Source organism: Trachemys scripta, chromosome 3 (genome assembly GCF_013100865.1).
Source record: "Trachemys scripta elegans isolate TJP31775 chromosome 3, CAS_Tse_1.0, whole genome shotgun sequence".
Classification (NCBI taxonomy): Eukaryota; Metazoa; Chordata; order Testudines; family Emydidae; genus Trachemys; species Trachemys scripta.
Genome location: NC_048300.1, coordinates 61,417,310 through 61,445,289, shown reverse-complemented (window position 1 = coordinate 61,445,289; position 27,980 = coordinate 61,417,310). Strand labels below are relative to the sequence as shown.

Here is a 27,980-nt window from a genome sequence, read left to right as displayed (position 1 = left end):
CCCCCCCCCACACACAGCCTTCTGTCCTGCACCCCCACACCGCCAGCCTTCTGCCCTGACCCCTGAATCCCCCCACACCCCCAGCCTTCTGCCCTGAACCCCCCACATCCCTCTGCCCTGACCTCTGAACCCCCCCACACACACACCCAGTATTCTGCCCTGCACCCTCTCCCTCTGCCCTGACCCCTGAATCCCCCCTCCCCTCCCAGGTCTGGGGTCCCTGCTGCCGGCCCCTTGCCAGCCGGCGTCCCAGCCACAGGCCCCGCTCAGCAGAGCCGGCTCTAGGATTTTTGCCACTCCAAGCAGAAACAATTTTGGCCGCCTCCCCTCCCCCGTTTTTTTCTTACCCCACCCCCGCCTCAGCTCCGCCCCTTCCCCAAATCCCCAGCCCTGCCTCCTCCCCCCAGGCTCTCAAGCCTAGGAGGGAGGGGGAGAAGCGGCGCGCGCGCCACGGCCACTCAGGATCTCCTCCTCCCTCCCAGGTTTGAGAACCTGGGAGGGAGGGGGAGCAGCGGCACGCGAATCAGCTGTTTCCCACGCCACGGCCGCTCGGGATCTCCCCCTCCCTCCCAGGTTTGAGAGCCTGGGAGGGAGGGCGAGCAGCGGCGTGTGAGTGGCAGCAGTGGAGGTGAACTAGGGTGGCCGGGGCACATTTTTAGGGGCGGCATTCTGGCGCTGGCCATGCCGCCCCTAAAAATGTGCCGCCCCAAGCATCAGCTTGTTTTGCTGGTGCCTAGAGCCGGCGCTGCCACTCAGCCCGCTGCCAGTCTAGGTGAACGGAACCCCAGGCTGGCAGCGAGCTGAGCAGGCTGGCGGTGTAAGATCAGCATTTTAATTTAATTTTAAATGAAGCTTCTTAAACATTTTGAAAACCTTGTTTACTTTACATACAACAATAGTTTAGTTATATAATATAGACTTATAGAGAGAAACCTTCTAAAAAACATTAACATGTATTACCAGCACGCGAAACCTTAAATTAAAGTGAATAAATGAAGACTCGGCACACCACTTCTGAAAGGTTGCCTACCCCTGGATTATACCTTTAAATGCCTGGGAATTAGAGGAAAATACACCCATTGGTGTTTGCCTGGTTCAAGTTTAATTAAAGCCTTTTTCGTGTGTGTTTTATTATGAAGGTGGTCACTCGTAGTTTTTATATGCATTTGTAAATGGGATAAATTAGAAGCTGCTTGTAAAATGTCCCAGATTTAATCTCTAATGGCTTTTAACCAAGCCTCAACAGGTTGCAAGAAATTTAGTGGTGTTTTATATTAAGACACCATTTACAATTTTACTATTAACTAAATATTTTTCATGGGTCCCTTACTCTGATTTTTGGATGACAATGATTGATAACATTTTGTTTAAAAAAAATTAGTTCAAAGATTGGTCTGCTGTTAATGATTTGGTATTTTATATCACATCACATTTTCTAACTTTGTTTATACAAACATCAACTATATATTGCACTCTCAAACATGGTTCATAATAATGTAAATCATATTACAGTAGGAATATGTTTCAACATCTGTATTTTTCCTGTGCTTTAAAAGAACACATTAGAGTGGACCCTGAGAAACTGGTGCATTTTTATTGTGCTTTAAGAAGAATAGAATGTGGCTGAATCTAGTAAATGTTTAATCTGTATTAATGGACTCTTAATTTAAATTTATTACTATTTGGCCTCCAGTAAAAATCTTAAAACTCCAAAAAAAGTCCACTTTCAGTTTATTAATTCCAATATTGTTTTACTAATCCAGGGCCCAGTCCTGCCACATGTCTCAACTCTAAAATCAATGGAAATTGAGGGAACCCAGGTACCTTCTAGGAGATGTTTAGCAGATTGCAGGACTGGGTCCCAAAACTTCTAAGATGATTCTATGTAAATCCAGTCTTTTCAAAGTTTGCCTGCATTTTGTAGGTTTTAAAAGCTTTGCAACCCCAAGTACATTGTTTCCCTGTCCGTAGCAAATCATTTTGGGGGATTAATCCAGTTTCTTGATATAATCATAGTGGTGGGCCCATGAATAAGAACTGTTACTGCGGACGGTGTGCTGTAAGGTCATCTTTGCTCTGGTCAAATGTAGAACAAAAGAAACCTTTTTCTAAAAATACCTGATAATGGGATATCTCCTCTGACTATTTCAACAGGCTTTCAAATTTAATTCACTCTCAATTCCTGGAATTAAGTTAATGCTTCTTTGTTCTTCATGGTTTGTAGGGCATGATTTGGTAGTAAAAACTCATGTTTATTTGATCATTAATCAAGCTATCTCCCTCATCCCTTGTCTCCTCTGAACCTCCTCTGAACCTTATATGCCACCATTGCCAGCAACAACTGCAACACTGAATTGCTATGGCAATGTGGCAGGAAGTAGTGATGGACCATTACTATGAACAAATTAAATAAACATCTCGCTGCTTTATTCTCCAGTCTCTTTTTAAAATAAATATATAAATAATGTTTGTTTGTTTTTTCCAAATACTGCAGGGAGCAGTCCTGTCACCTTAGCAATACCATGAATGATCAGGGACTTCTATATAAGTAATCAATGAATAATCAGTGTCACTCAGCATTTGCAACAGAGTACCAAAAAATGCTATAGCAATTTTCATTTGATGGCAATGTACCAATAATAATATACTGTTATAATCCCAAATTTAGAAAAGAGGGGTAACATTTTCAAAAGCACCTAAGGGCTGGCCTACACTAAAAAATTTGTTGCCATTTTAACTATACCAGTATAGTTAAAAAGTAGCAAAACCCTGTAGTGTGGATGCAGTTATAACAGTATAAAAGCTCTGATACTGTATACATTATTCTGGTTTGGGAAGCAAAGTCAGTTCTACCAGTTACAGCATCTTGATACCAGTAGAACTGTATCTACACTAGGGCTTTTACTGGTATAACGATGTTGGCAACAACAACAACAAAAAAATCACACCCTTAACTGACATAGTCCTATTGGTAAAACTTAATTATAAACCGGCCCTTAGTCTCATTTTCAAAAGGGACTTAGGCTCTTAAATCAATGAAATTACTTAAGAGTTACTTAAGAAAAGGTAAAACAGACATCAGAGTGAGTCATAAAAACTATGATCAGATGCAGTGTTTCTGATACGTCAATAAATTTAATTAGCTAATTTCTGGACACTGTACATTAATTTTTTTTTACCACAGCTATTCTTTCAAATAGATTTGGTTATTCAAATCTATATATGAAATAGGAAAAAATCTTTTTCCACTTAGCTATAATTATTTTGAGGGACTAGGTTTGATAAAATATCCATCCACATTCTTATATTTGTAAGAGTGATGTTACTGAGTTGGGGCAGGCCAAAAATGTAAAAATAAAAAGATTTCAAATCAAATAAGCATTTGTAATGGCAATGTTTTGTTCCATATCTAAGCCCAACAGTATAATGTGGTTGCTATCAATTACTCATCCATCTAATAATTTTATAGATAATGCATTTTATCCAGGCTCCAGCCAAAGATGTCTTGGCCTTGCCAATTTGCTTTCAGGAAATTTGCAATGAAATATGTAAAATGGTTAATAGACAGCACTAGAAAGAACAGCATTCTGCTAGTGTATCCTTTAAACTGGGCTCAAATTATATTTTAATTGTAACTGTATGCAAAATTTTAAATTGACAAGTGTGTACAGAATAGCTGAGCCACTGCACAATCTTATTTATATTGCCCTTTTCAAACCCTCTTTTCCCCTCCACCCCTCTGCCCCCAAAACATACCTAATTTCTTCTCACCTTCCCCCTGCCCCTCCCCTCCCCAAAAAAAAGAATAGAGGCTGGCTTAAAAATTAACAGCTTTAAAAATGTTTGGAGTTCTCTTTATTTATCTTCTGGTTTGAGCATTTAGGGTTCACTCCATTTATTAAGTTAAAAGCTGATTCTCTTGCATAACTCCATGAGCTGGGATGTTAAGAAAATATCATGTGGGATAGCAACAATGGACCTATAAGGCAGGAGTTCTTTGGTTTGTTCATTATCTCCAAACCTCCATATTGTCTCCATCAATAGTCATGTACCAGTAAGATGCCAAACTTGCAGGCCAATCCTGCAAGATGCTAAGTGCCCCCAAGCTCTCTTGGACTTCCTGCCAGCTATCTGGGTTTTCCCCACAGACTATAGGTTTTCAGACCCTCTTGTAGGTTTGCAGGGGATTCCCTGTCAGACTAGGGATTTTCCCTTCTGAGAGGCTCTCTTTCCCCATTACCCCACCTCCAAGGGAAGGGCAGCCAATTGGACCTGCTGTGCATGCTGGGTGGCTGCCTAATCTTTCAGCATGTGTCACAAGCAGCGCTCTCTCCCACAGAAGCTGGAGCACTCCTATGAACGGAGAGTTACAGCTGGTCGGGAAATTGTGATGAAACAACTTTTTTTTTTTTGTCTGAAAAGCTAATTCATCAAAATCAGAACTTTTTGTGGTAAAGTAACAGTGTCAACAACACTTCATCATCAGGAAATTGTTTCTCAGGTCCAGGATGGAATTTCTAGTCAAAACAAGAGACACCATCCCAGCCCCTTCCCTGAATATCCAATAGCCTGTGGTTAAAGCACTCAACTGCTACATGAGGAAACCCAGGTTCAAGTCCCTACTCTGCCTGATTTAGAGCTGGGACTTAAATCTGGATCTTCCACTTCACAGTTGAGTGCCATAACCACCGAGCTATTGGCTATTCGGGGGTCTCTCTCTCTCTCTCTCTCTTCAGCTTGAAAAGGTTTTATCCTCATTCAAAACAGGAACATTTTCAGAATACCAAATTTTCATAGGATGGGAAGAGCACCACCCATTCAACTCCACTGAGAGATACCGTGAGGTACTAAATGCCTTCTATATGCTGAGGTCTGCAGGAGTTGAGAGCTCTTTGTACCTCACAGGATCATTCCCTGCTACAGCAATGGTTTCCAGACACCCTAGCATCACTCTGCTATGCTCTGGTGTTTTAGGGTTATTACTGCAGGATGTTTTTTATTTTAAAGGGAAGGGGACAGGTCAAAGAGTGACCAGAGCAATAAGAATGCAGTAATATACCTAGACTCTCATTCAGAGTAGTTATAAGTTTAGTGTGTTAATTTTAAGACTGTGTACACTGCTACCTTGATATAACCTGATATAACATGAATTCGGATATAACACGGTAAAGCAGTGCTCCAGCGGGGCGGGGCTGCTCACTCTGGTGGATCAAAGCAAGTTCAATATAATGCGGTTTCACCTATAATGTGGTAAGATTTTTTGGCTCCCGAGGACAGTGTTATATCGAGGTAGATGTGTACTTCAAAAATGTGGAACTTGCAGTTGCAGGGGTGCACCAAACTGCTCCTCTGAGACATGAACTCTAGCAAAGAAAGTCCCTCCGTGTTAGTCTTGGGATAAAAAAAAACAAACAGTTTGAGCACGATAGATTTGGAGAATCATTTGTCACATTATTTTCTTGTCTGAATTAACTTGAGCTCTCTGGACTTGTGGGTAAAGAGATTTCTCCTTCTCAAACTTGACTCCACAGTCTCATTGTAGGAGTTATATACCTAGGTTTGCAGCTACAGAAACTACAAGAGCAGTGAGGGGGAATGTGTACGTGTCCCTCAACAAGGGCGGCTCTATGTTTTTTGCCGCCCCAAGCACGGCAGTCAGGCTGGTCACGTGGATTCGGTGGCGTTTCTGCAGGTGATCTGCCAGTCCCACGCCTTCGGCGTACCCGCCATCCAATTGCCACCAAAGCCGCAGGACCAGCAGACCTGCCGCAGAAGGCTGCCTGACTGCCGCCCTCACAGCAATTGGCACGCCTCCCCGCGGCTTGCCGCCCCAGGCACGCACTTGCTGCGCTGGTGCCTGGAGCAGCTCCTGTCCCTCAACTTCTAACAGCTTTGGGCCAACGGTATAACTAATCCGCCCCATTGATACACCCAGGTCCTCTCTTCCTTCCAAACACGGCTACATAGGAACCTATACCCCTTTTTTTCCCCTCTCGATGGCAATGTCTAAAATCCTTTTATTATATATAGCTATATTGAGAGTTTTTAAAACACAAATTCTAAACACTGCCTAAGTTTTAGATAGTTTAACATGCTCTGCCTCAAGTCACATGAGCCAGTATCCTTCTACCGGGTAGCCTGACAACCTGTGAGACTCGAATTCAGTGCTTGCCAAAATTACTCAAGCACCTTTTGAGCCTTTGGGCTCTTGATCTCTCTTCAGTGTCTCACTGAAGATTTCTTTCCTGGTTGCCATCGCCTCATCCTGGTGTCTCAGAGTTGCAGGCATTAACAAACAAGTCCACCTTACAGCATTTTTCATAAGGATAAGGCTATTTTGAGGCCTCCCTTGACATTTATAACCAAGGCTGTCTCAGATCTTTCACTTGAACAAGTCCATCTTGTCTTTTTTCTTCCCTAAACCACATAGTCACTCAGGGTGAGTCAGATTGTACTCTAGGTATCACATGTAGAGCTGGGTATATATTTTTCTTTTTAATTTGCCAAATAATGCAGCTTTGGTCAAGCCAAAACTATTTGTGACATTGACACAAATTCGTGAATAGTTCTGGCAAAATAATTTTTTGGAACTTAAGCACTATTCACAAAACAGGAGGGAGGTTTTAGGGCACTCACCTAGGAGATGACAGGCCCAAGTTCAAGCCCCTGCTCCAATGACTATTTAATTAGTCATCACTAGCAGCACTCCCCACCACCAAACTCCCCCTCCGCTTTCAGTACCTGGAAACTAAACAAAATGAGATGTTTTGTTGTGGGTCAAATAAAATGTTTCATTTGACCCAAAATGAAGTTTGTCATCAATTTTTTTTATTCAAAATTTTGCACAATTGTCGGTTTGGGTCAAACTGAATTTTTTTTCCAACTTTTCAGAACTGCCAACGAACTGAAAAATCAGTTATTCACCCAACTCAAGTCACATGAGCTGTCAGCTACTGTTTAGACAAGAACATGCTATTCTGAAAATCAAACAGGCTGGCTGGCGCCTTTGGAGAGAAATCCAAAGGTTAGTCCCTCTGCTCAAAGGCTGTCTGAATGGATTAGGCTGAGTCCACAGTCCTCTTATGACCTCCCTAAAGTCCCTGTGCCAGAAAAACTTATGACTTGTTCCACTAGGATTGGCAGCTTCCCAACCAGGCAGTCGCAACATGCCTTTATCAGAAGTTGGTAGGGCACCTATGTGGAACTCTGTCAATGCTTTCATAAACCACTATTCTCTTGACACTACACCAAGCATAAATGTTAATTTCAGGAGGGCACTGCTTCAGTCACTGTTGAACAAGCAGCGCTCCTTGTCCCACCTCCTCGGGGAGGACAATGCTAGTTGTCTCCAAGTGGTGTGATTCTGTGGAGGCAACCTCAGTAAGGAGAAAAGGAAGTTACTTACCTTGTGTAACTCTTGTTCTCTGATTGTCTTGTCTCTACAATGCCACACTGACCTTCCCTCCGCCCCTCTATTTTGGAGCCTGGTTACTGTTGAAGCACCTGGAGGCAGAAAGAAACCGGAGACAGTTAGCAGGGAAAGGCTATTCATGCATGCACCCTCAATTGTCACTGCTCCTGGAGGTTTGGTGGCTGCATGCTTAGGCTTAGGACTCCAACAGTATGGGGGCAATACAGTCTGAGAACTGGAGTTGTGTGAGGTAAGGAACTCCCCTCTTCCTTGAGACCTTACTGGACATCTTACCAAACAGGTTTTTCACAGCCTTGATGATCTGATAATTTGTCATTCTGGACTGCAGTGTTACTTTAGCAATGAACTTTTTTTTATCATTAAAATTTGAAAAATACTGTTTTCTAATTTCTGTCAGCAACCTACCTCCCCAACGACCCCTAACAAGCCAGTAGTGCCACTGGAGTGGGCATCTGGAGTGCTACCAAAGCCTGACCCAACCATCATTAACAAGCACATAAGAAAGCTAGTGGATGTAAGTATTTGAGCGATTATATTATTCAAAGGGGACAGCAACTTTGCCTTTCCTGAGATTTCCAAGAGCAAGATGAATTTCCATTTTATAGTTACTTGTGATCTTCATGTTTGTACTGTCAGACTTTAACTTTACTCTGAAAAATCAAAGATCAGGTCAGCAACCCAGTATCCGTATGCCAGAGCATAAACTTTCAGAAGAGTTTGAAGTCAGGCTTCCCTTTTTATGGGTTCTATTTGTAAAATGAGGTGCAAATGGATTTTGGCAGGCACCAGTGCAACTGCAAGCCTTTCTGAAACCTCCCCCAAGTGCAGGGCTGGTTCCAGGCACCAGCTTAACAAGCAGGTGCTTGGGGCGGCCAAGGGAGAGGGGCGGCACCTGCGGCAATTCGGGGGCGGCAGGTCCCTCACTCCCTCTAGGAGCAAAGGACCTACCGCTGAACTGCCGCTGGCGATCGCGGCTTTTTTTTTTTTGCTTGGGGCGGCAGAAATGCTGGAGCCGGCCCTGCCCAAGTGCTACAGTACCTTATGTTTGCCCTGACTTGCTGGCAAACCTCATGATTCTTGGCATCAGTGTGTTAATGCAACTTTTTGACAGCTTAAAAATCAAGCAAGTCAAATTTGTACTTCAGAACCAAAAGGGCAGAATTGATTTTTATTTTATTTTATTTTTTTGTTCAGGATCTGACAAACTTAGTCTAAATTCCCTGCCTCTCAATGAGCCATCTTGAGAGAGAAGCCATGCCTAGTTTAGCAGCATTTGGTAGCCTGAGCATTGTATTGGTGCCATCAGCAATGTTTCCAAACATCAGGAAAACAATTTTCTACTATAAACCTCAACTCCATTCTATTCTGGATCACAAGGCCAATAGATTTTTTGTTTTTTATGACTTGGTTACCATTAATCATTGGTTAAGATTAGCTCACTTGATCCTGTGATATCAGACCACCATAAGCCTGTGCTAATTGCGGCTGCAGCACAGTTAGGACCATCTCTTGCTCCCACTGAAGTCAATGGGAGTTTTGCCATTTATTTAAATGGGAACAGGAGCAGGGCCTTTGAGTGCAAAGATCTGGGCTGCATTAATCCTAGAGATGAGCTATAACTAGACCTTGGTGGTTCAGATAAAATGGGAGCTGGATCTGAACAGTCCGGCGTTGGTTTTTTTTTGTTTTGTTTTGTTTTTTGTTTTTTTTTGGATTTGCAAAATAAAAACTACAAGGCAATCTGTGACCCATTTCTGATTTAGACTGTTGTTGAGTGTCTGGAGCATATTGTGCATGCTGAAGGTAGCATAGTCAGTCTCTGTCTCCCACTTTAGAGGCTGATGTCAGACATGTGGGCATAATTAGGTTGAGAATTGTGTCTGGAGCTGACGGACCAAATTCGGAAGGGCTATGTAAGGTGGAACAAATAATTTTTTCGCTAATTTAGATTCCTTTAGAACTACTTACATTTGCTCCACTGAAGTGTAACGGACTCTTAATGGGCTAATTTGCATACTGAGGAGCCAAAAGAAGACCTACATTAAAGTTAAAAAATCCCAAAACAAACTAGCACTCTATGGAAAGTAGGAGGTTTCTACTTTCCATAGAGCGCTAGTTTGTTTTGGGATTTCTTAAGGCCAGAAGACACCATCAGATCAGCTAGTCCGTCCTCCTGTACAACACAAGCTATTGAATTTCACTCAGTTTACTACTCTAATGAGCCCAATTACTTGCATTAGTGTCTGGATGGCTTTCTGGAAGATACACTTCAGTCAGTCTTGATTTGAAGACATCAAGAAATGGAGAATCCCCCACTTCCCTTCGTAGTTAGTTCCATGAGTATTCACCCTCATTGTTAAAAACGCGTGCCTTATTTCTAATTTGAATTTGGCTTTAGCTTCCAGCCATCGGTTCTTGTCATGACCCGCTACACTAAATCAAAGAGCCCTTTAGTACCTGGGATTTTCTCCCCATAAAGGTATTTATACACTGTAATCAAATCACCTCTTTTCTTTTTGATAAACTATATATTGAGCTCTTTAAGTCTGTCACTCAAGTCATTTCTCCAACTGTCAAATCATTTTTGCGGCTCCTTTCTGCACCTCTCCAATTTTCCCATACCCTCTTTACAGTGTGAACACCGAAACCAAATGTGCAATATTCTAAGTGTTGGTCTCACCAAGGTAATATAGAGAGGGAAAAAAATCCATTATTTCCTTGCTTTTACCCCCTAAGGATTGCATTTGCCCTTTCTGCCAAATCATCACACTGGGAGTATATCTTGAGTTGCTTGTCCACTATGACCCCTAAATCCTTTTCAGAGTCAGAAACTTTCCAGCATAGTTTCCCATTCCTTGTTCCTAGACACGTGACCTTGCATTTGGCTGTATTGAAATACATTTTGTTGGAATGGAACCACTTTGCCAAGCAATCCAGATTGCTCTGTATGACTGTACTGCCCTCATCCTTATTTAACATTCCACCAATTTTGTATCATCTGCAAATTTTTTCAGCAGTGATCTTATATCTACTTCCAGATTATCGATGACAATGTTGAATAGCATAATTTGATCATTTCCCATTGACAGCTAATTTTTTTAATCCGTCAGTTATCTAGTTCCTAATCCATTTAGTGTGTGCTCTGTTGATATTGTATAGTGCTAACATTTTAATGAGAATATCATGCAGTATTAAGTCAAATGCCTTTCAAAAATCTGAATATACATAAATCTACAGAGTTGTGTTACCAACCACATCTGTAACCGCATCAAAAAATGAAATCAGGTGGTTTGACAAGATCTATTTTTCCATAAAACTATTTTGACTTTGACATACACCTTTTTCCCAGTTTTATGGCATGTGACTTCGAATTCCTTATGCTTCTGTACAGGGGGAATGCAAATAGCTACAAAGAAATTAAATGAGTGTGGCGGGGGGAGGGTTTTGCACCTTATGCAACCTTGTGAATTTGAGACACTATCTGTGTTTACATTAGGTGGTATGTCATAGACTGAGTGTGTGTGTTTGAATGCAGGGGATCTGGCTGTCAAGGTATTTATAAATAAAGTAGATTTATGAAGTACAGTAACTCCTCACTTAAAGTCGTCCCGGTTAACATAGTTCCGTTGCTGATCAATTAGAGAACATGCTTGTTTAAAGTTGCACAATGCTCCCTGTAGTGGGGCAAAGACTCATTGGCACAGCGCCTCCTACTGGTCGTCCTGGGAATTAGCTCTTTCAGCCCAGAGTGCCCTCTACAGGCTGGTGTCTTGCCTGCCGCTGACCCCCGTGTCCCTCTATGTCTGGATTCTGCCCCCATCAGTAACCCACAATCTGGGTCTCCCCACCCAGGGGAACCCCCAACCCTGTATCCCCACCTTGCCTCAGTGGCTATTGCCAGTCTCCAACTAGCCCCCCACTCACTGGGGCAGAGTGCAGTCTATAAATCACTCATCACCGGCAAGGGGGTTGGACCAGCTGCCTCTGCCTATCTCTGGGCTGCTCCTCTGCAGCCGCAGTACCTTTCATAGGCCCTTTTCCAAGGCCTGTAGCCTGGGGTTTTATGAGGCTGGAGCTCCACAGCTCCCTCTGCCCTTCCCCAGCCCCGCTCTACTCTACTCCTGGTACCCTGAGCTACCAGGCAGCCAGATCCTTCTCTCCCCACAGCTGGAGAGAGACTCCTCCCCAGCTCTTGGCCCACAACCCTCTTATAAGGGCCAACTGGGCCCTGATTGAGCTGGCCACAGCTGTGGCTGCTTCCCCTCTCAGTGTAGCTTGGCTGCTTTTAACTCTTTTTTCCAGCCACAGCCTATTCCAGGGCTGCTTTCAACCCCTGTTCTGGGGGATTGGGGCAGCCACCCCACTACACTACCTTATAATATTGCTTGACAGCTGCCTGCTTTGTCCACTGCTAGAGCAGCCAGCTGGAGCTAGCTGGTGGGGGCTTGGAACCAGAGTGGCCCAGCAGCCCCCCCATCAGCTCCTTGCTCCCCTAAATTCCCTGTATGGCAGCCGCCCAGCAGGCTATGAATTGCCGGCAGTTCAGCTGTCCGTCCCCCCACTGCCATGTGCTGCTCCTGCCCTCTGCCTTGGAGCTGCTCCCAGGAGCCTTCTGCTTGCTGTGCAGGGGGGATAATGTCAAAGTGTCCCCCTCCCCCCTGCTCCTGCCCGCTGCTTACTCCATCTCCATAGAGCAGGGGGGGAGAGGGGACGGGACATGACAGGGCTTGGGATAGAGGGAGCTTGTTAGCAGCAGCTGCTGTCTCAACTTGCTGATCTATGTAAAAAGGCAATGTACTTAGAGTGGGGTCAGTGTACTTAAAGGGGCAATGCATATCTCTCTCTTTCACACACACAGGGTGTGTGCCTCTGTCTCTGTCTGCCATGCTGTCTCCGCTCTCTCCAGTGGTGCTGCCTTGTAGGGTGTGAGGCTACATTAACAACCCTGTGTTAACCCTTGAGGGCTCAGTCTCATCATTTAGCAGTAAGGCGTTCCCTGGGAAATATCCCACCCTCTTCCACCCTCTGACTTCACCACCTCAACCAAGCTACACAATCATCATTGCTGTGTACAGTAGTAAATTGTTTGTTTAAAACTTATACTGTGTGTTAAAACTTAAACTATATATATATATATATATATATATATATATAGTTTTTTGTCTGGTGGAAAAAATTTCCCTGGAACCTAACCCTCCCCCCACATTTACATTAATTCTTATGGGGAAATTGGATTCGCTTAACATCATTTCACTTAAAGTCGCATTTTTCAGGAACATAACTACAACATTAAGCGAGGAGTTACTTTATTATATTGGAGAGGAGAGGAACAGCTTTGGTCATAAACTTATAAAATGTAATCAAGAAAATCTGTAATACGGAAAAGAAAGTGTTTTATGGGTGCGTGGTGTTTTACCAAGTACATGATGCAGGATGAAAAGGGTTACGTTGTATGGTGCAAGAGGGGAATGATTTGACAGCATGTGTGAATAAAAGTGAGTAGGATTATTGTACGTGTGGTGGGAGCACAGCAGGATGTACATTAAGTTACTATTGAGGGCAAGTTTTCTTTGAGGAACTGGCCTTTTCCCTACAGTCTAACAGATCTGAACATGAAAGTACCAGGTACTAATAGCAGGCATTGGATTAAATTAACCAGTTCAGTAGTGTCTGATAGGGTTGGAAATTTAACTCATGTAACTGCAAAACTGAAGTGCTGTTTGGAGTCATAAATGTGCATTGACTGGATTTTATTTTACCATTGTGTTGTCAGTGAGACAGACAATCACTTCCTTCATCTTTCAGTCTGTTTTTAGGAACTATGATCATGACCATGATGGCTATATCTCTCAAGAAGACTTTGAAAGTATAGCTGCCAACTTTCCTTTCCTGGACTCCTTTTGTGTATTGGACAAAGACCAGTAAGTTTTGATTTTTCTTTAATTTCTTTCTTTGTTTCACTGGATTTTTAAGTTAAAGAACACATAATGCCTCCTAGACCTCCAAACTTCTTATATATCTGGCTTTTCACCTAGAAACTGGAAGAGCAATGATGATTAATCTTTTACCTTTTGGTTTTTTTTTAATTATTATTATTTAGCATTTATATTGCAAAAGTTCCTAGGAGCCCTCCAGTTCAGGGTCCAACTGTGCTTACATTTAGACAATCCCTGCCCTGAGGAGCTTATCGTCAAAACGATGTGATATATCAGATGGATAAAACAAAGAAGCAGGCAGGTAGGGGCAGGGGAGATGGGGGTAACAAATAATACAGAATGTGCACAATTCTTAGCCAGTTGGGAGTGGTTATCATAATTATCTAATTTTGATTTGGCAGTTTACACAAGCAGGTGACACTGATTAGCTAATTAAATCATTTAGAACATGTAAAAGAAGAATAGAAAATGGTAGTGATGTGGTGTAAGGCTTCCCTGTTTAATTAGGCCTCTGAAAATATTAACATCTTGGTGAGAACAGGCAAGGTGATTGTTCTGATGTAACTGTTCATTAACAGTGCATGGGGTTGCAACACCACTCAAATTTGGCATGGCTGCCCCTCCAGCATGGACAGAGGAGCAGCTGGGTCAAATATAAGTGGCATTGCAACAGGGCAAATGGAGCCTAACGCTGCACAAATTTGGCCTAGCTCCCCCCCCATCAAGTCAGAGGCATGACCTCCCAGGCTAACTTGAGTGCTGCCATGATCCCATGTGCTGGATCACATCCCTCAAATTTTACCTGTGCTGTGTGAGTGCCGAGCAGGCAGTGGGAGTGAGTGGAGCCACAGGGTAGCTGGGATCTGGAGGAGCTGCCCTGCCCTGGGACAGGAGTGAAACGCTGTGCTTGATGAGTGGCTGGAAGGGTCCCATGAGGGGCTGTTGGCAATTACTGGTGAGCTATGGAGTGAGTGGGGAGTGCTGAGGTGGTGAGGGTATGGGAGATATGGGGGCTGTGACTGGTGGGGTTGGGGGGTTGCTGTGAGTGGGATGTATGCCAGCCTCGGGTGGGGGGTGGGTTGTTGGGATAAGTAGGGGCTGATGGAAAACTATTGCCAACCTTGTCTGGCCAGCCAGTTAAATTGTTTATGGAGTGGCCCAAACATAGCGGGAGCATACCAACAATTGTTCCCCTTATTTGAAGTTTGTACAGACTATTAATGTTGTAAAAACAATATCTTACATATTCCAACAATGGGCTTTTTGACTAACTACATGGGTGCTTTGGATGTGCCTTGCTACTTAGTTTACAGTTTAGTGCATAAAAGCTGAGTTAAGCATGTCTTTGTTTGTTACTAAGGTGTGAAGTCTCATAACTGCTGTTGCACAGTTTCAGTTAGATAAAATGGACTGGTAAAATGTTGGTTGGTTATTATGGTTATGACACACACAAGATAATCTCCCAAATCTATCTCATGGGTGAGAGAATTAGCAACTTGGGATCACTTCTGCAGGGTTCCTGCACTATAAACTTTTAGTACTACAACACTGATCATATCATCAGGAGAGAAAGCCATGCCTGCTGGGCAATGAATTTAGTTTTAGCTCTTTAATAAGGGGCAACTTTATCTCTTTAGAGCATCTGAGTAGAGACTTGGTTTCTCTGCCATCTCTTTTATATATTATGTTCTGTACATATGTATTCTATATGTTTTTGAACAGTTGAATCCAAAAATGTCCAAAGTGGCAACATATTAATAGATTACCCTGAAATTCTTTGAACAGGGATGGTCTTATCAGCAAAGAAGAAATGATGGCCTACTTTCTGAGGGCTAAATCGCAGCTACAGTGTAAAATGGGACCAGGTTTTATTCATAACTTTCATGAGATGACCTATCTTAAACCAACTTTCTGTGAGCACTGTGCAGGATTTGTAAGTATGTTTTTAGCACTCTCATGCTTCACATATAGACTTAATCAAACTCAGGATATGATGAACTAACACCACAAAGAGGAAATGGGCCCCAAACACTAGTAAGGAAGAATAGTGTCTTCATCCTGGCCTAATATCTCATTACGAGAGGCTGAAAATGTTTACTCTGTGCTGTCCATATTTTCTTCCTTTGGCTTTTGGGTGTTTGAGTTTTAAGACTTTCTCTTTGGGAAAGAGAGGTGATGGCCAAGGAAATAAGGGACTGGAGATTCTTGGAGAATCCCTACAGAGAGCTTATCTACATGGGGAGCTAAACCATTCAGAAGTAAAGTGGCCTTAGTTAAAGCTAAAGTGAATTAAGACCACTTCTGAATGAGAGCATCCACACAGGGGTTTAATGAACTTTACATTCACACTTTTAATGCACTTCTTTTAAATTTGCATCTTTAGTTAATTCAGTTTACCTTCTGGTGTAGCCAATCCCAGAGAAAGTGGGGGTGTGGAGCAGAGGATGTGGATGAAGAAGAGGCAGAACTTTTTCATTAAATTGCTCTTGGCACCATAACTCTGCTCAGATTGAGAAGAATGTTAAAAAAAATTCCAATAAATCAATGGCACTTTTAGCAACATGTGTAAAATATGAAAAATGATTTGATTTTGCCAACATAATGTACAAAATGCCATCAATTAATGATAGTCCCATCTTTTAAACAAATTAATTCTTTACTGAAGCGTTTCCTGAATAGTAAGCAAACCAAATATTTTTGTGAAACCAATAATAAACTTTCCACCAGTTCTGCTTCAAACAAATCTTAATAAAAGAATGAATCGCTAGGATTTAAATGTTACTTTTAAATTAATGTAAAGTACAATCTGAAATATTATGCTGGATTACCATTTTCCCATTTGAACTTCCATTGAGGAGGTATTATTTTTTCAACATGTAATTGCTTTCCATATCATTCAGTGGCAAAAATCCACTCTCCTTTAGGACTAACATAATATCTGCCCTTTGTTTCCCTTCTTTCTGCATCTTCTTTTCTTTCTCTATCTTTGTGAGTCTTCTCTGTTCTTTCCTCTGTATTTCCTTCCCTGCAGCAATTCCCATCTCCCCATGGTCTTCACTTGCACCTATTCCCACTCTAACTGCTAAAATTATCGGCAGTGGAATAGTTAATGTTGACATTGAAGTGGCCTCATGGGGGTAGAGGAGGTCACACTTATTAGATCTGTCCTTTTCAGGCTATCTGCAGTTGCAGGAAGACATCACTGCATTGGTTACACTTGATTCACTTGAGGGCTAAAAACTCGGTACTTTTTTCAATGGAAGCTGAGATGCTGCAAAATCTGTGGGTCACATAAATACACCAATCAAGATGGATCTGGCCCAGGGACCATATGTTAGACATCTATGAATGAGAGCATTTAATGTTAAGAGATCTATTGCCTGTTCCAAAACTTTTTGTTTTATTTCATTGTGGAGAAAGCAGATGATTTGTTAATGGATCTCGGTATACTGACAAGTAAACTATGGAAGGCTTACAGATTTGTTTTAATTTAAAAACCTCTTGGTTAGAAAGAGGCAATAAATGTATTTTACAGGCTATTAGAGATCTGAAAACCGCTGAAAGCTGTTTGTGCGTATAATGCACCCTTCTAATATGGAAGATATGCTTTAGTCAAAAGTTATTGGGTTCAGTGGAGGAGTAACTGGATGAAATTCCATGGCCTGTGATATACAGGAGGTCTGACTAGATGAACCAATGGTCTCTTCTGGCCTTAAACTCTATGATCTATTAATTAATCTCCTACAGTGAGACAATAGATATTCCACAGAGCAAACCAGAAGAAAACTTTTATCATCTTGAAATGGTCCCCAAGTTCTCTGATCTGCTTTCTTGCCTTTTCCATTGATGTCATTTTAGGAGTAGTTTTTTGGGGCCTGATCATAGAATCATAGAATATTAGGGTTGGAAGAGACCTCAGGGGGTCATCTAGTCCAATCCCCTGCTCAAAGCAAGACCTACACCAACTAAATCATCCCAGCCAGGAGGGCCTTTGTCAAGCCAGGCCTTAAAAAGCTCTAAGGATGGAGATTCCACCACCTCCCTAGGTAACCCATTCCAGTGCTTCACCACGCTCCTATTGAAATAGTGTTTCCTAATATCCAACCTAGACCTCCCTCACTGCAACTTGAGACCATGGCTTCTCGTTCTTGATCCTGAAATGTGCTAAGATTTCAATAGCAGTCAAACAGTGTGTCTGTGGCAGAGAGGAAATTAAACCCAGAACTTCAGTGTCCTATTCACAAACCCATCCTTGTTCTCCAAAGGACTAAACTTTTTACTATTTGTCCTGTTCTGGAATAATTCAGTACAGTTGTATTTTTCTGATTTCTGTTAAATCCAACCGAAGAATAAGAATCTATAAAAGGTGGTATTCTGGATAAAGAGAGAGGGTCAAAGATATCCCTGATGCAAATTCACTGAATCCAATGACATTGTGCCAGAGGTGAAGTTGTTCCAGAGTATGTAATGAGAGCAAAAGAAATTGAACTTAAAAGCTCTTTATACATTACTCCTGCATTACAGTTCTGTTCATTCAGGGGTAGTGCATAGTTCTGAACTGATGTGGTGATTCAAAGTCAAAATGATGTGCACTGAGAGTGCACAAGGCTGAATTGAAATGACAATTAAAGGTCAGTGCTTGCCAATAAAATATCTATTATTAAACACATGTGAACATTAAATGTCAAGCTAAAATCTCTTGGCATTTGACAATGCTGAACTGATGTGGCTATTACAGGTCAGTGTTGTATTAATGCAATGGGGACCGTTCAGCCATTTCCACTTAGCTCCGAGCTACCTCAGGTTAGCTCCTAGAAAAATCTGTGTCAGACATGTTCAAACTTGCTGGGGTAGAATCTGTAACTTGATTTCCATTGTGTAACCATCATAGTGATGTCAAATTAGGGACTAAAGAAGGTACTATGTTGAATGGGTAGGATAATTTAAAGTCAAAATGATATTCAGTGGTACTGGTCCAAAGATTAACGGAAGCAAATAATTATCAAAAACTATTTCTTGGTATGAAGAATCAGTACCTCTGTTGGTGGGGGAAGAGTAGCCCAGGTAGGTAGTTGGGGAGGAGGGATAGCTCAGTGGTTTGAGCATTGGCCTGCTAAACCCAGCATTGTGAGTTCAATCGTTGAGGGGGCCCCTAGCGATCTGGGGCAAAATCAGTACTTGGTCCTGCCTAGTGAAGGCAGGGGGCTGGACTCCATAACCATTGGTCCCTTCCAGTTCTAGGAGATAGGATAAATAGCTATCAGCAAAAAGGGCTGGCAAAGTCATGTAAAATAGCTAATAGTGTCAGTTCTGGTGTCACTTTCCAAACTAATACAAATGTGTACTATTCTCATTATCTGACCATGTAAATCAAGTTCAAGTTTAGTGTGTAAATATTAAGAGAAAACAAAGGGAAAGGAGAACTTTAGCAATATTGCAGTGGGTATAAATTATGGACTAAATTCACCACTCACCTTATTTTTGCTGCTGTCCCCTCTATTGTTGTTTTACCACCTTCCTTCTATCTTGGTTGCTCTATTCCACTCACCCATTTTCCTTTCCAAATCCTTCTGTTTTGCCTGCATCCCCTCACTCCTGCTTTTCCATTTTCTGTTTCCTTAATCCCCAAATTTTCCCATACCTCTGCCTCTATGTTTTTTTTCCACATGCACTTGCGCACACATACACGGTTCTCTCCACATACCTGTTTTGGCTCTATCCCCCCACCTCCACTTTTTTAAAATGTGTTTCAGCCCTCCAAACTTGTGTTTTGTTTTTGTTTTGTTTTGTTTTGGTCCAGTTTGTCAGAATGGCACTCCAGGCTCTTTATACTGAGTTACAATGGAGCTGTATTGCTCCCGCATCATTCTCTCTCCCCACCCCCTCAATCATTCTCTGAAGAAGCTGGAGCAGCATCAGCCAGGCTGCTGGGGAGTGGGGCAGATTTGTCCTGCTGATGGGATTGCAGATGGTCCCAGGTCCCTCCTCTCAAGCTGGGACAATTGCCTCTGGTTGTTTACCCCTGGGAGTGGCCCTCCTTGTGAATTCCTGTAACCTAAAGGATGTGGTACACAGATAACAGCTTACTGGAATTTTCTACTATCCACTTCCAAATGATCATACCTGTGTTAAGAACATAAGAATGGCCATACTAGGTCAGACCAAAGGTCCACCTGGCCGAGTATTCTGTCTTCTGACAGTGGCCAGTGTCAGGTGCCCCAGAGGGAATGAAAAGAACAGGTAACCATCAAGTGATCCATCCCCTGTCACCCATTCCCAGCTTCTAGCAAACAGAGGTTAGGGACACTTCAGAGCATGGTTCTGCATCCTTGCCCATCCTGGCTAATAGCCATTGATGGACCTATCCTCCATGAATTTATCTAGAGTCTTACATCTTACATTCAAGCTAACTTTATTCAAATTTAGCAAACCACATGTTGCTTGTTAAGAGCCTAATACTACACCTTCCACTTGTGCACGCTGTCTCATCTACTTCAATGGGACTTCTGGGGTGAGCAAGGACTAATCATGGGAGAGAGCGTTGCAGGGTTGAGCCCGAGAGCCTATTTTCAAGCCAGTTTTGACATTTGTCTTCAGCCATTTTTGAAAAAAAATAAGATGGCCAGAACTGTCTTTTACGGTGGGTGGGTTGGTGACTGCTATAGTAAATGAGAGCTGAATTTTTAATCTGCATTATTTTATCCTGACATACCTGCACATCACATGCCATCCAAGGAGCCAGAAAATGGCTATATTCGCATTGCATAGCTAGATTACATTAAGCACTCCAAGCAGTGTTATACTTTATGCTGATTCATTTAGGTAAACTGACAAGATGGCAATTTTTCACCCATTTCTGGAAGCAGGCATGTTCTGTGTCTCCTCTCTTATGCTAGCTTCATTGTAGGTAAGAGACATGAGGGTGGAAGCCAGTCTAGGTTTATCACAACTGGAGGGGGAGTTCTATCTAACAGGAAGGGTGTTGAGAGCAGTTATATCCTGTTTGTGCTTTAGTAGCTATGGGTATTTCCTTCATTTATGACCTTGTTTTCCTTCCAGCTTTCTTTTCTGATTCCTTGACGTTCTTTTGTCTTTCATTACAGCTCTGGGGTATAATCAAACAAGGATACAAATGTAAAGGTAAATACATAATGCATGGATGTTGTTTTCAAGACATAGGTATTATGATGTTTAGCACAAACAAGTCAGACTCATATTTTTGGCAAAAACATTCTGTTCATCCAAATTTTGATGTGTCATTTGCAACAAAATTCTCAGTAATCTGTGAAGTTGTACTGTTATAAGACACCAGCTGCATGCTCATACACTACAAGCCAGAAATCCAGTATGATCTCTGGTTCCACAAGGAGGTAGCTCAGTCCTAGTGATTAGAATTTATATTGGTAAAACTAACTCACTCCACTGAAGTAGAGAGAAATCCTGAAGTGTTTTGGCATTTTGATTTGGCCCTGAAGCTCAGGAGATCTATGTGTGCTGGCAATGCTCTGTCTTCCTCCTGTCTGTCTGTTGGATACGCCTACTAGCCTCAAAATGCAATAGCAAGAATGAGCTCCTTGCAAGACAGATAGTCAAGTTTTTAATTCCTAGAATACCTGATAGATTGAGATCTCATTTCCAGGTTTCTTCCCCCTCCAATAAAAATTTCATTTAGAAAAACCACACGACCTGCAACTCTTGTAGTCCTGCCATTTGAATACTTTCTACAAACTTTTTCCTTAATTGTTCAATCAGCCTGTATTTTTCATGAAGTACAGGTCTACTCCAGTAAGAGACATGGAAAACAGCATTGTGGATCCATGATTCTTGCACTTTGGTGATTTCCAGGGCTCACTTTGGTGCTGGATGATCCTAGATACATGCAGGCTCCTTCTCTTTGGAGACACTCATTGCCTCCTTGGACTTCCCAGGGACAAGTAACTTATGACCTTTTTTTTTCAAGGTGCAACATACTCCCATTCCTGTTGGCCTGTATTTGAGGGGAACATGATGGCTCTGTCCATTCTCCATCTCTCCCTGTCCACTATTGCTCAGTTGCACCTGGGGGAAGCCTCCATGGCACAGACCATATGCTCCCAGGAGCCCCGTGGCAGCAACTGTGGCTAGCCACTCTTTGGTCATGCAAGGGACTGGATCTTTACTGCCTTCTGTTCCCATGTGCAACAGCACAAGGGCAAGCAGCAATACAAACCTTTATTAATAAAAAGATGGGTAGGCAGGGCTTATAATTCCAGCCCTGAAAACTCAACTTGGGATCTGAAAGCCAAGCTGACTTCTCTTCTGTTCACATGTCATCACCCATACAGTGGCCCAATTGAGATGTAGTTAAGGCAGTGTGGTCTGGTGAGTAGAGCACTGGAGTGGGACTCAGGACACCTGGGTGACCATGGGCAAGACACTTCACATCTTTATGACTCATTTTACAGTTGGGGCAATGAGTCAAAGATGTGAAGTGTCTTGCCCATGGTCACCCAAGTGATTCTGACCTCTTTTGTAAAGTGCTTTGAGGCCTACTGATAAGTGCTGCATAAGAGCCAGGTGGTGTTTATTGTTGTTTTGTTTATTAACATGCAATTGGAATGTGCTCCTCTGCAGAGCCCGGGTGACAGGTAATGATGCATGACCATGAGAGAGTTCAGTTTCACTTTCAGGTCCTAGTTGAGTTTGCAGGGCAGCAATTTCAAAAACCACCTGTCCCTTGTGAGCACCTGCTGCTCCATGAACCATTACAAATGGGTTCTTCCTCCTCATCTTCCAAGCCACAGTCTCCTTTTTCCATTTTTAAGCTTACTGACCTTGTGCCATCAGGGGGAATTGACTATTCAGATGACAACTTACATCCCCCCCAGTTCCCCAGCCAAGTGTCACAGCCAAGAAGATAATTATGAAAGTAACAATGTGTCCAAAATGTGCAGATTTAGAATATAAATAGGGCTTCTGTTTTGTGGGGGTTGTCTATTTGGGGGGGGGGGGGGGTATTTGTAGCAATTTTTGAGTTTTATGTAGCTGTCCAAAAATCAGGGATTTTCGGGGCCTTCTCTTTCATAGACTCATAGACATTAAGGTCAGAAGGGACCATTATGATCATCTGGTCTGACCCCCTGCATGCTGCAGGCCGCAAGACCCTTCCCTGTACTCTACCGTTGAAGTCCCCAGTCCTGTGTTTTAGTGATTTCAATCGGCTGAGACCCTCCTGCTAGTGATCCCTGCCCCATGCTGCGGAGGAAGGCGAAAAACCTCCAGAGGCTCGGCCAATCTACCCTGGAGGAAAATTCCTTCCCGACCCCAAATATGGCGATCAGTAATACCCCGAGCATATAGACAAGAGTCTCTAGCCTGACCCTTGTTGGCCATTATGTTGTTCATGTACCATTGCTTGGTTTTCCTTGGCTACTATGTTTTATCATTAAACCATTCCCTCCATAAACTTATCCAACTTAATCTTAAAACCAGACAGGTCCGTTGCCCCTACCGTTTCCCTCGGAAGGCCGTTCCAATATTTCACCCCTCTGATGGTCAGAAACCTTCGTCTAATTTCTAGCCTAAACTTTCCCCCGGCCAGTTTGTATCCATTCGTTCTCGTGTCCACATTAGTACTAAACTGGAATAATTCCTCTCCCTCCCTTGTATTAACCCCTCTGATATATTTAAAGATAGCAATCATATCCCCCCTCAGCCTTCGCTTTGTCAGACTAAACAACCCAAGCTCCTCTAATCTCTTTTCATACGTATGTATTGCAATGAGTAACGTATATTATATACGTTACACATTACCGTAGTATACAGTATATACTGTAATGAGTAATCTCTTTGTAATGTTTCCTAGCATACGTGAACATGGTGATGTTTGAAACAGCACTAAGCTAAAATCTACTAGGGAACTTTTATTGCACACCACCAGGGTCTGCACAGACCCATGAATATGCAATATGTTACTGCGCTTTAGAAATCACACTACCATAGTCCACATTATTGCTACATGGTGACAAATCCTTTGATACAAGTAACCATATTTGATGGTTTTTCTAGTGTTCATTGGATAAATGCTGATTTCTTTTAATTGGTGGGTATTTCATCAGTGCTTATCAGTTAAACCCAATATTCAGAAGCCCTAAACATAAATAGAAGCTCCTTGAAATACCCAGTGTTTGCCACACCAGACAAAAGACCCAACGTATCCACCATTTTGGAGGTTGGTCCAGTGGAGCAGATTCTTTGAAGATGGTGACCTGCTCAGATCTGCCTTTAGCCTCAGTGCACTTTCTGGTGCCATTTAAAAAAAACAAAAAACCAAAAACCCCACACCTTGATTGACTTATTCGTGCTAACGGCTAATTGTCCTGGAAACCAACCATTTGGTAACCCACAAATTTCCCTTGCTTTTTGTTTTCTCCAAATCTTTTTGATCAGATGTTTGTATGTTTGTTCATGGCCCTTAGAGATTACCAGACACTACAACTAACTCTCAATGATTTGGCAATTTTTTTTTTTTTTTAACAGATTGTGGTGCCAACTGCCATAAGCAGTGCAGAGACCTGCTTGTGCTGGCATGCAGGAAGTTTGCCAGAGGTACCTCGATGGGCAGTAATCATGGTTCTCTGCCTAACAGTCCGTCTCTGCCTCCAGGTAAAAGTAGCCTTTATTACTAATTTACACTCATTTTGAATGCTTTTTAACAGCACCCAACATCCAAACTGCGTTAGCTCTAATTTAATTGTTATATCTGCACACAGAGCAGACTCTTGGGAGCCTAAAGGTATTCCCATAATTCATCAGCACATCCTATTGTAGTTCCCAGCTACATTAAGACCTGTTGTATTCTTCAAGGACATAATTACAGTCCTCACAGACAGGACTCCTAATAACAGTGCTTCTGGGGCCTTTGAAGGAGCGAATGCTGGAGCAACAGCTCCATTGCCATTTGAAAGGTTGCAGCTTGTATTATACTTTTTTAAAATTTAAATAATAAAAATATACCTATGCAAGCTCTAGACACCCTAACATGTAAGTAATAATACAGTAAAATTCACTCCTCCTGGTAGCAGGCTGGCTCTGCTGTCAGTAGTTGGGGAAAGTAGTGACACTACTCCAGCCTTACCTGATCCTTTACTTCCCCTTGCACCCTCTCTTCCCATTCGCATGTTGCAAGGCCAGTGGCAGTCCCAAAATGGAGTATGGACATTGCAGATAGGGTCTGGGAGCCCTATCTGTATCACTTCCTCCTTACTGGAGCTGCTCTGGGGCCCAGAGGCAGGGCCGGTGCAAGGAAGTTTCGCGCCCTAGGCAAAACTTCTACCTTGCGCCCCTCCCCCTGCCCTGCAGCAGCTCCCCGCCCCCCCCCCCCGTGCCCTGAGGCGCCCCTACCCCCACTACAGCTCCCCACCCCAGCTCACCTCTGCTCTGCCTCCTCTTCGAGCACACCGCCCCCACTCTAATTCTCCTCCCCTCCCAGGCTTGTGGCGCCAAACAGCTGATTGGCACTGCAAGCCTGGGAGGCGGGAGAAGTGGAGCAGCCTCTGCACTGGGTGAGGGAGTCTGAGCTGCACGTGTCAGCGCTCCACTGGCAGCCCAGCCCAGGAACACTGTAAAAAAAATTGGGGGCAGCGCTTTTTGGCACTGGCACCCCAAATCTTGGCACCCTAGGCAACCGCCTAGTTTGCCTAAATGGTAGCACCGGCCCTGCCCAGAGGTGTGTTTCCAAATCATGGCAGAGCTGCCATTCCACCCCAAGAAGAATTTTGGCTGAGTCAGGTAGAACTCCTTCGTGGCTTACTGCTGCAAAGCGACCCCTTCTCCTCCCCCCTCCCTAACCCTAATTTTGCCTTCTTTTAAAAAAATTCATTTTGTAAAGCCCCATGCAAACCCTTTGCACTATATAATGGCTTGATCATGCCACCCTTACTCACATTGAATAGCAACTTACGCCAAGCAGAGTTCTGCTAAAAAATCAGTGGGGCTACCCAAGGGAGTAAGGTGCTACTCTGTCTAAGTAAGGGTGGAAGAATCGAATCCTAAATGTTAAATGAATTAGTAAGGAGATGCTTGCTGAAAAGATCTTGGAAGTGTTTAGTGATCTTTAAGTTGTATATTGAAAATAAATTATTCCAATCTCTCTTCTGTAGTACAAGATGAAGTATTTGAATTCCCCAGTGTTGCTACAGGGCATCAGGACCTAGATGGCAGAGCAATCACTCTAGTGACCGGCTCTTCTCGAAAGATTTCAGTCCGTCTCCAGCGAGCTACCACCAGCCAAGCAACACAGACGGAACCACTGTGGCATGAACCTGGCTGGAGTGACTCAGGTTCCCATACTTTCCCCAAAATGAAGTCCAAGTTCCATAGCAAAGCTGGAAAGAACAAAGGCTTTGCAAAATGGGAGAATGAAAAACCCAATGTACAGGGCCATGTGGATATTGAGGTAGAGACCACAGAGCATATGTTGGATGAGAATGGAATAGAAACACTTCAAGAAAGACAAGAACCTGAGGTGGGTAATAAAGCATGAGCATGTCTGTTTAAAATCTGCTACTACTCAAGGTGTGCATAAAACTGTTTTATGTGCATTTTAAATGCTGGTTCTTTGCTTACTTTTTTGCTATCACTTAATAAGATTTCACTTGTTAAACACTAAACTATCAAAATATATAAGCATCTATTTTCTATAAACCCAGACTTCGTGGTGTGTCTTATTTTTTAACACTGGGGATGATTTTTTGTGCTTTGGCCAAGTGCACTCTTAGAAGTCAGATGTTCTACTTTCGTGGATTATTTTCCTTCTGAGATATTAAATAAGTAGAATAACCTGTGAGTAATCAGACCATATTCTGTCCTGTTGTGCCAGTGTAAAACAGAGTAACTCACTGGGTTCAATAGAATTTGGACCTGATGGACACTAGTGTACGTGAAAGCAGAACATGGCCAGTTACTGCAAGGAGCAGTAAAAAAAATTATATCCTAGCACAGCTGGTCAGTAATGGCAGTGGAACTCTGAGGTGTAAAGAGTACTTGTTTTTTGGTTACAGGATAGCTGATCGCTTGCCCTGAAAGATGGAGGACAATTAAGATGGCCATTAGAACACCGCAAGATGTGGAATTCGGTAGACCACTCTTTGGCTATGGGAATGAATTCCTGTACCTCATGTTTAAACCTTATGAATCCAGCAGACCTTCCTGGTATCTTATTTAATAGGATGTTAGAGTCAAAATGCACTATTTATTTTCTCACAAGTAAGTCACTGGTGAACATTGCTTAGACAGAGCACAACAGTGTGTTATGTGACTCAGTCTTCTGGTCTATGATTTTTTTATAGCAATATGCCCACAGGTGGAAACTGTCTCTACACCCAATCCTACAGTTCTACAAACCAATGAGGATGGATTTTATCTTCTTTGAAAGCATCACATCAGCTCATTGTGTCTATACATGGCAAAGGTGATAAGGATGGCATCTGAGTACCCAAGTTTATTTGATAAAGCTCCTTATTCAGATGCTCATAATGGTCTTTTATTTGGAAAGAACTGAGTTTATGTTCGTTGCTAAATCTCAAACAGGAGACTTTGAAAACGTCAAAATTAAAAATCCTCCTCTAGGATGCATTCCTTTGCACACCGTTTTTCAAACTTTTAAGATGTTTACATTGTTCTCATTAAACCTAAGTGTATTGATGTGCAGCACATGTTTATAATACCATATGAGAAGGGTCTTTCAAACATACAACATGTGTCAAAGGACTGTAGGAATTTCAGGACAAATACCATTATTCATATGTCTGGTTATACAATAAATGGACAGATGCCCTTTCCCCCAGCACTGATTATGGTAAAATTAACATGTAATAAACATTTTAGTTTTACTTTTTTTAATGTCCTTCTTTTAATCAAACGGAAAATATCTAAATAAAATTTAACACTAGATTTAATTAACAGCAACCTTGAATTTAGGAATTTCACTGTCTCTGTGTCAACTTGATCATAGTCAATGTCCCTCACAAGCTGGTACTTGGACCTGTACCATGAACACACGTGTGTATTGATTTACTAGTTTGGGCCCAAGTAACTTGGGAGCACAAGTCCTATTAAAATAAAAACCCCAAAGGGCTTATGTTTTTAAATCACTTGGGCACTTTGGAAAATCCCACCCTTAAATTTTCACAACTCAAATTGACAGTCTGGTTTAGATTAACTCAGGTTTACACGTGATGGTAGAAGAGAAAAAAACAACCAGAAAGATGCTATCTCTAAGATATCCTGAGGACCTGAGCTAGCTAAGGGTTTTGGCTTGAGAGGTGTGATCCCTTCATTAGAATCTCAGCATCTCTCAAGATCAGGCAACTACTTGTGTAAACTAACTGACCCATAAATCAGCCTCCAAGGGACTCCTCTTGTGATTGCAAGTCTCTAAATGAAGTTTGTGGTTACAGGCTCCCTTGTCTAGTTCACAACCTGTAACCTGCATGTTTCTCCTGCTTGGAAATCAGTAACTGAAGCTTGTAATAAAGCTGTGACCCATAATTAAAATAGGAGCAGGAGGAGCTCTTGCTGCACCATTTTAGGAGGAGGAAGAGCTGTGGGAGAATACTGAGTTCCCAAGCCAG

General features: G+C 42.5%; 1 protein-coding gene across 4 annotated transcripts in view; it reads left to right on the top strand.

Moving 5' to 3' along the window:
- The window catches only part of RASGRP3 (RAS guanyl releasing protein 3), a 99,899-nt gene extending 72,592 nt beyond the window's left edge, over positions 1 to 27,307 (top strand). For 3 of the 4 annotated variants that reach the window (XM_034764907.1, XM_034764906.1, XM_034764905.1), the window contains 7 exons: positions 7,830 to 7,946; positions 13,238 to 13,353; positions 15,154 to 15,301; positions 20,472 to 20,508; positions 23,887 to 24,012; positions 25,509 to 25,873; positions 26,409 to 27,307. In XM_034764907.1, the coding sequence (XP_034620798.1) occupies positions 7,830 to 7,946; positions 13,238 to 13,353; positions 15,154 to 15,301; positions 20,472 to 20,508; positions 23,887 to 24,012; positions 25,509 to 25,873; positions 26,409 to 26,417 (918 nt within the window). In that variant the 3' untranslated portion in view covers positions 26,418 to 27,307. The remainder of the gene's footprint in view (positions 1 to 7,829; positions 7,947 to 13,237; positions 13,354 to 15,153; positions 15,302 to 20,471; positions 20,509 to 23,886; positions 24,013 to 25,508; positions 25,874 to 26,408) is intronic. The other variant, XM_034764908.1, reaches the window with a different exon arrangement.
- Positions 27,308 to 27,980: the final 673 nt, after the last annotated feature.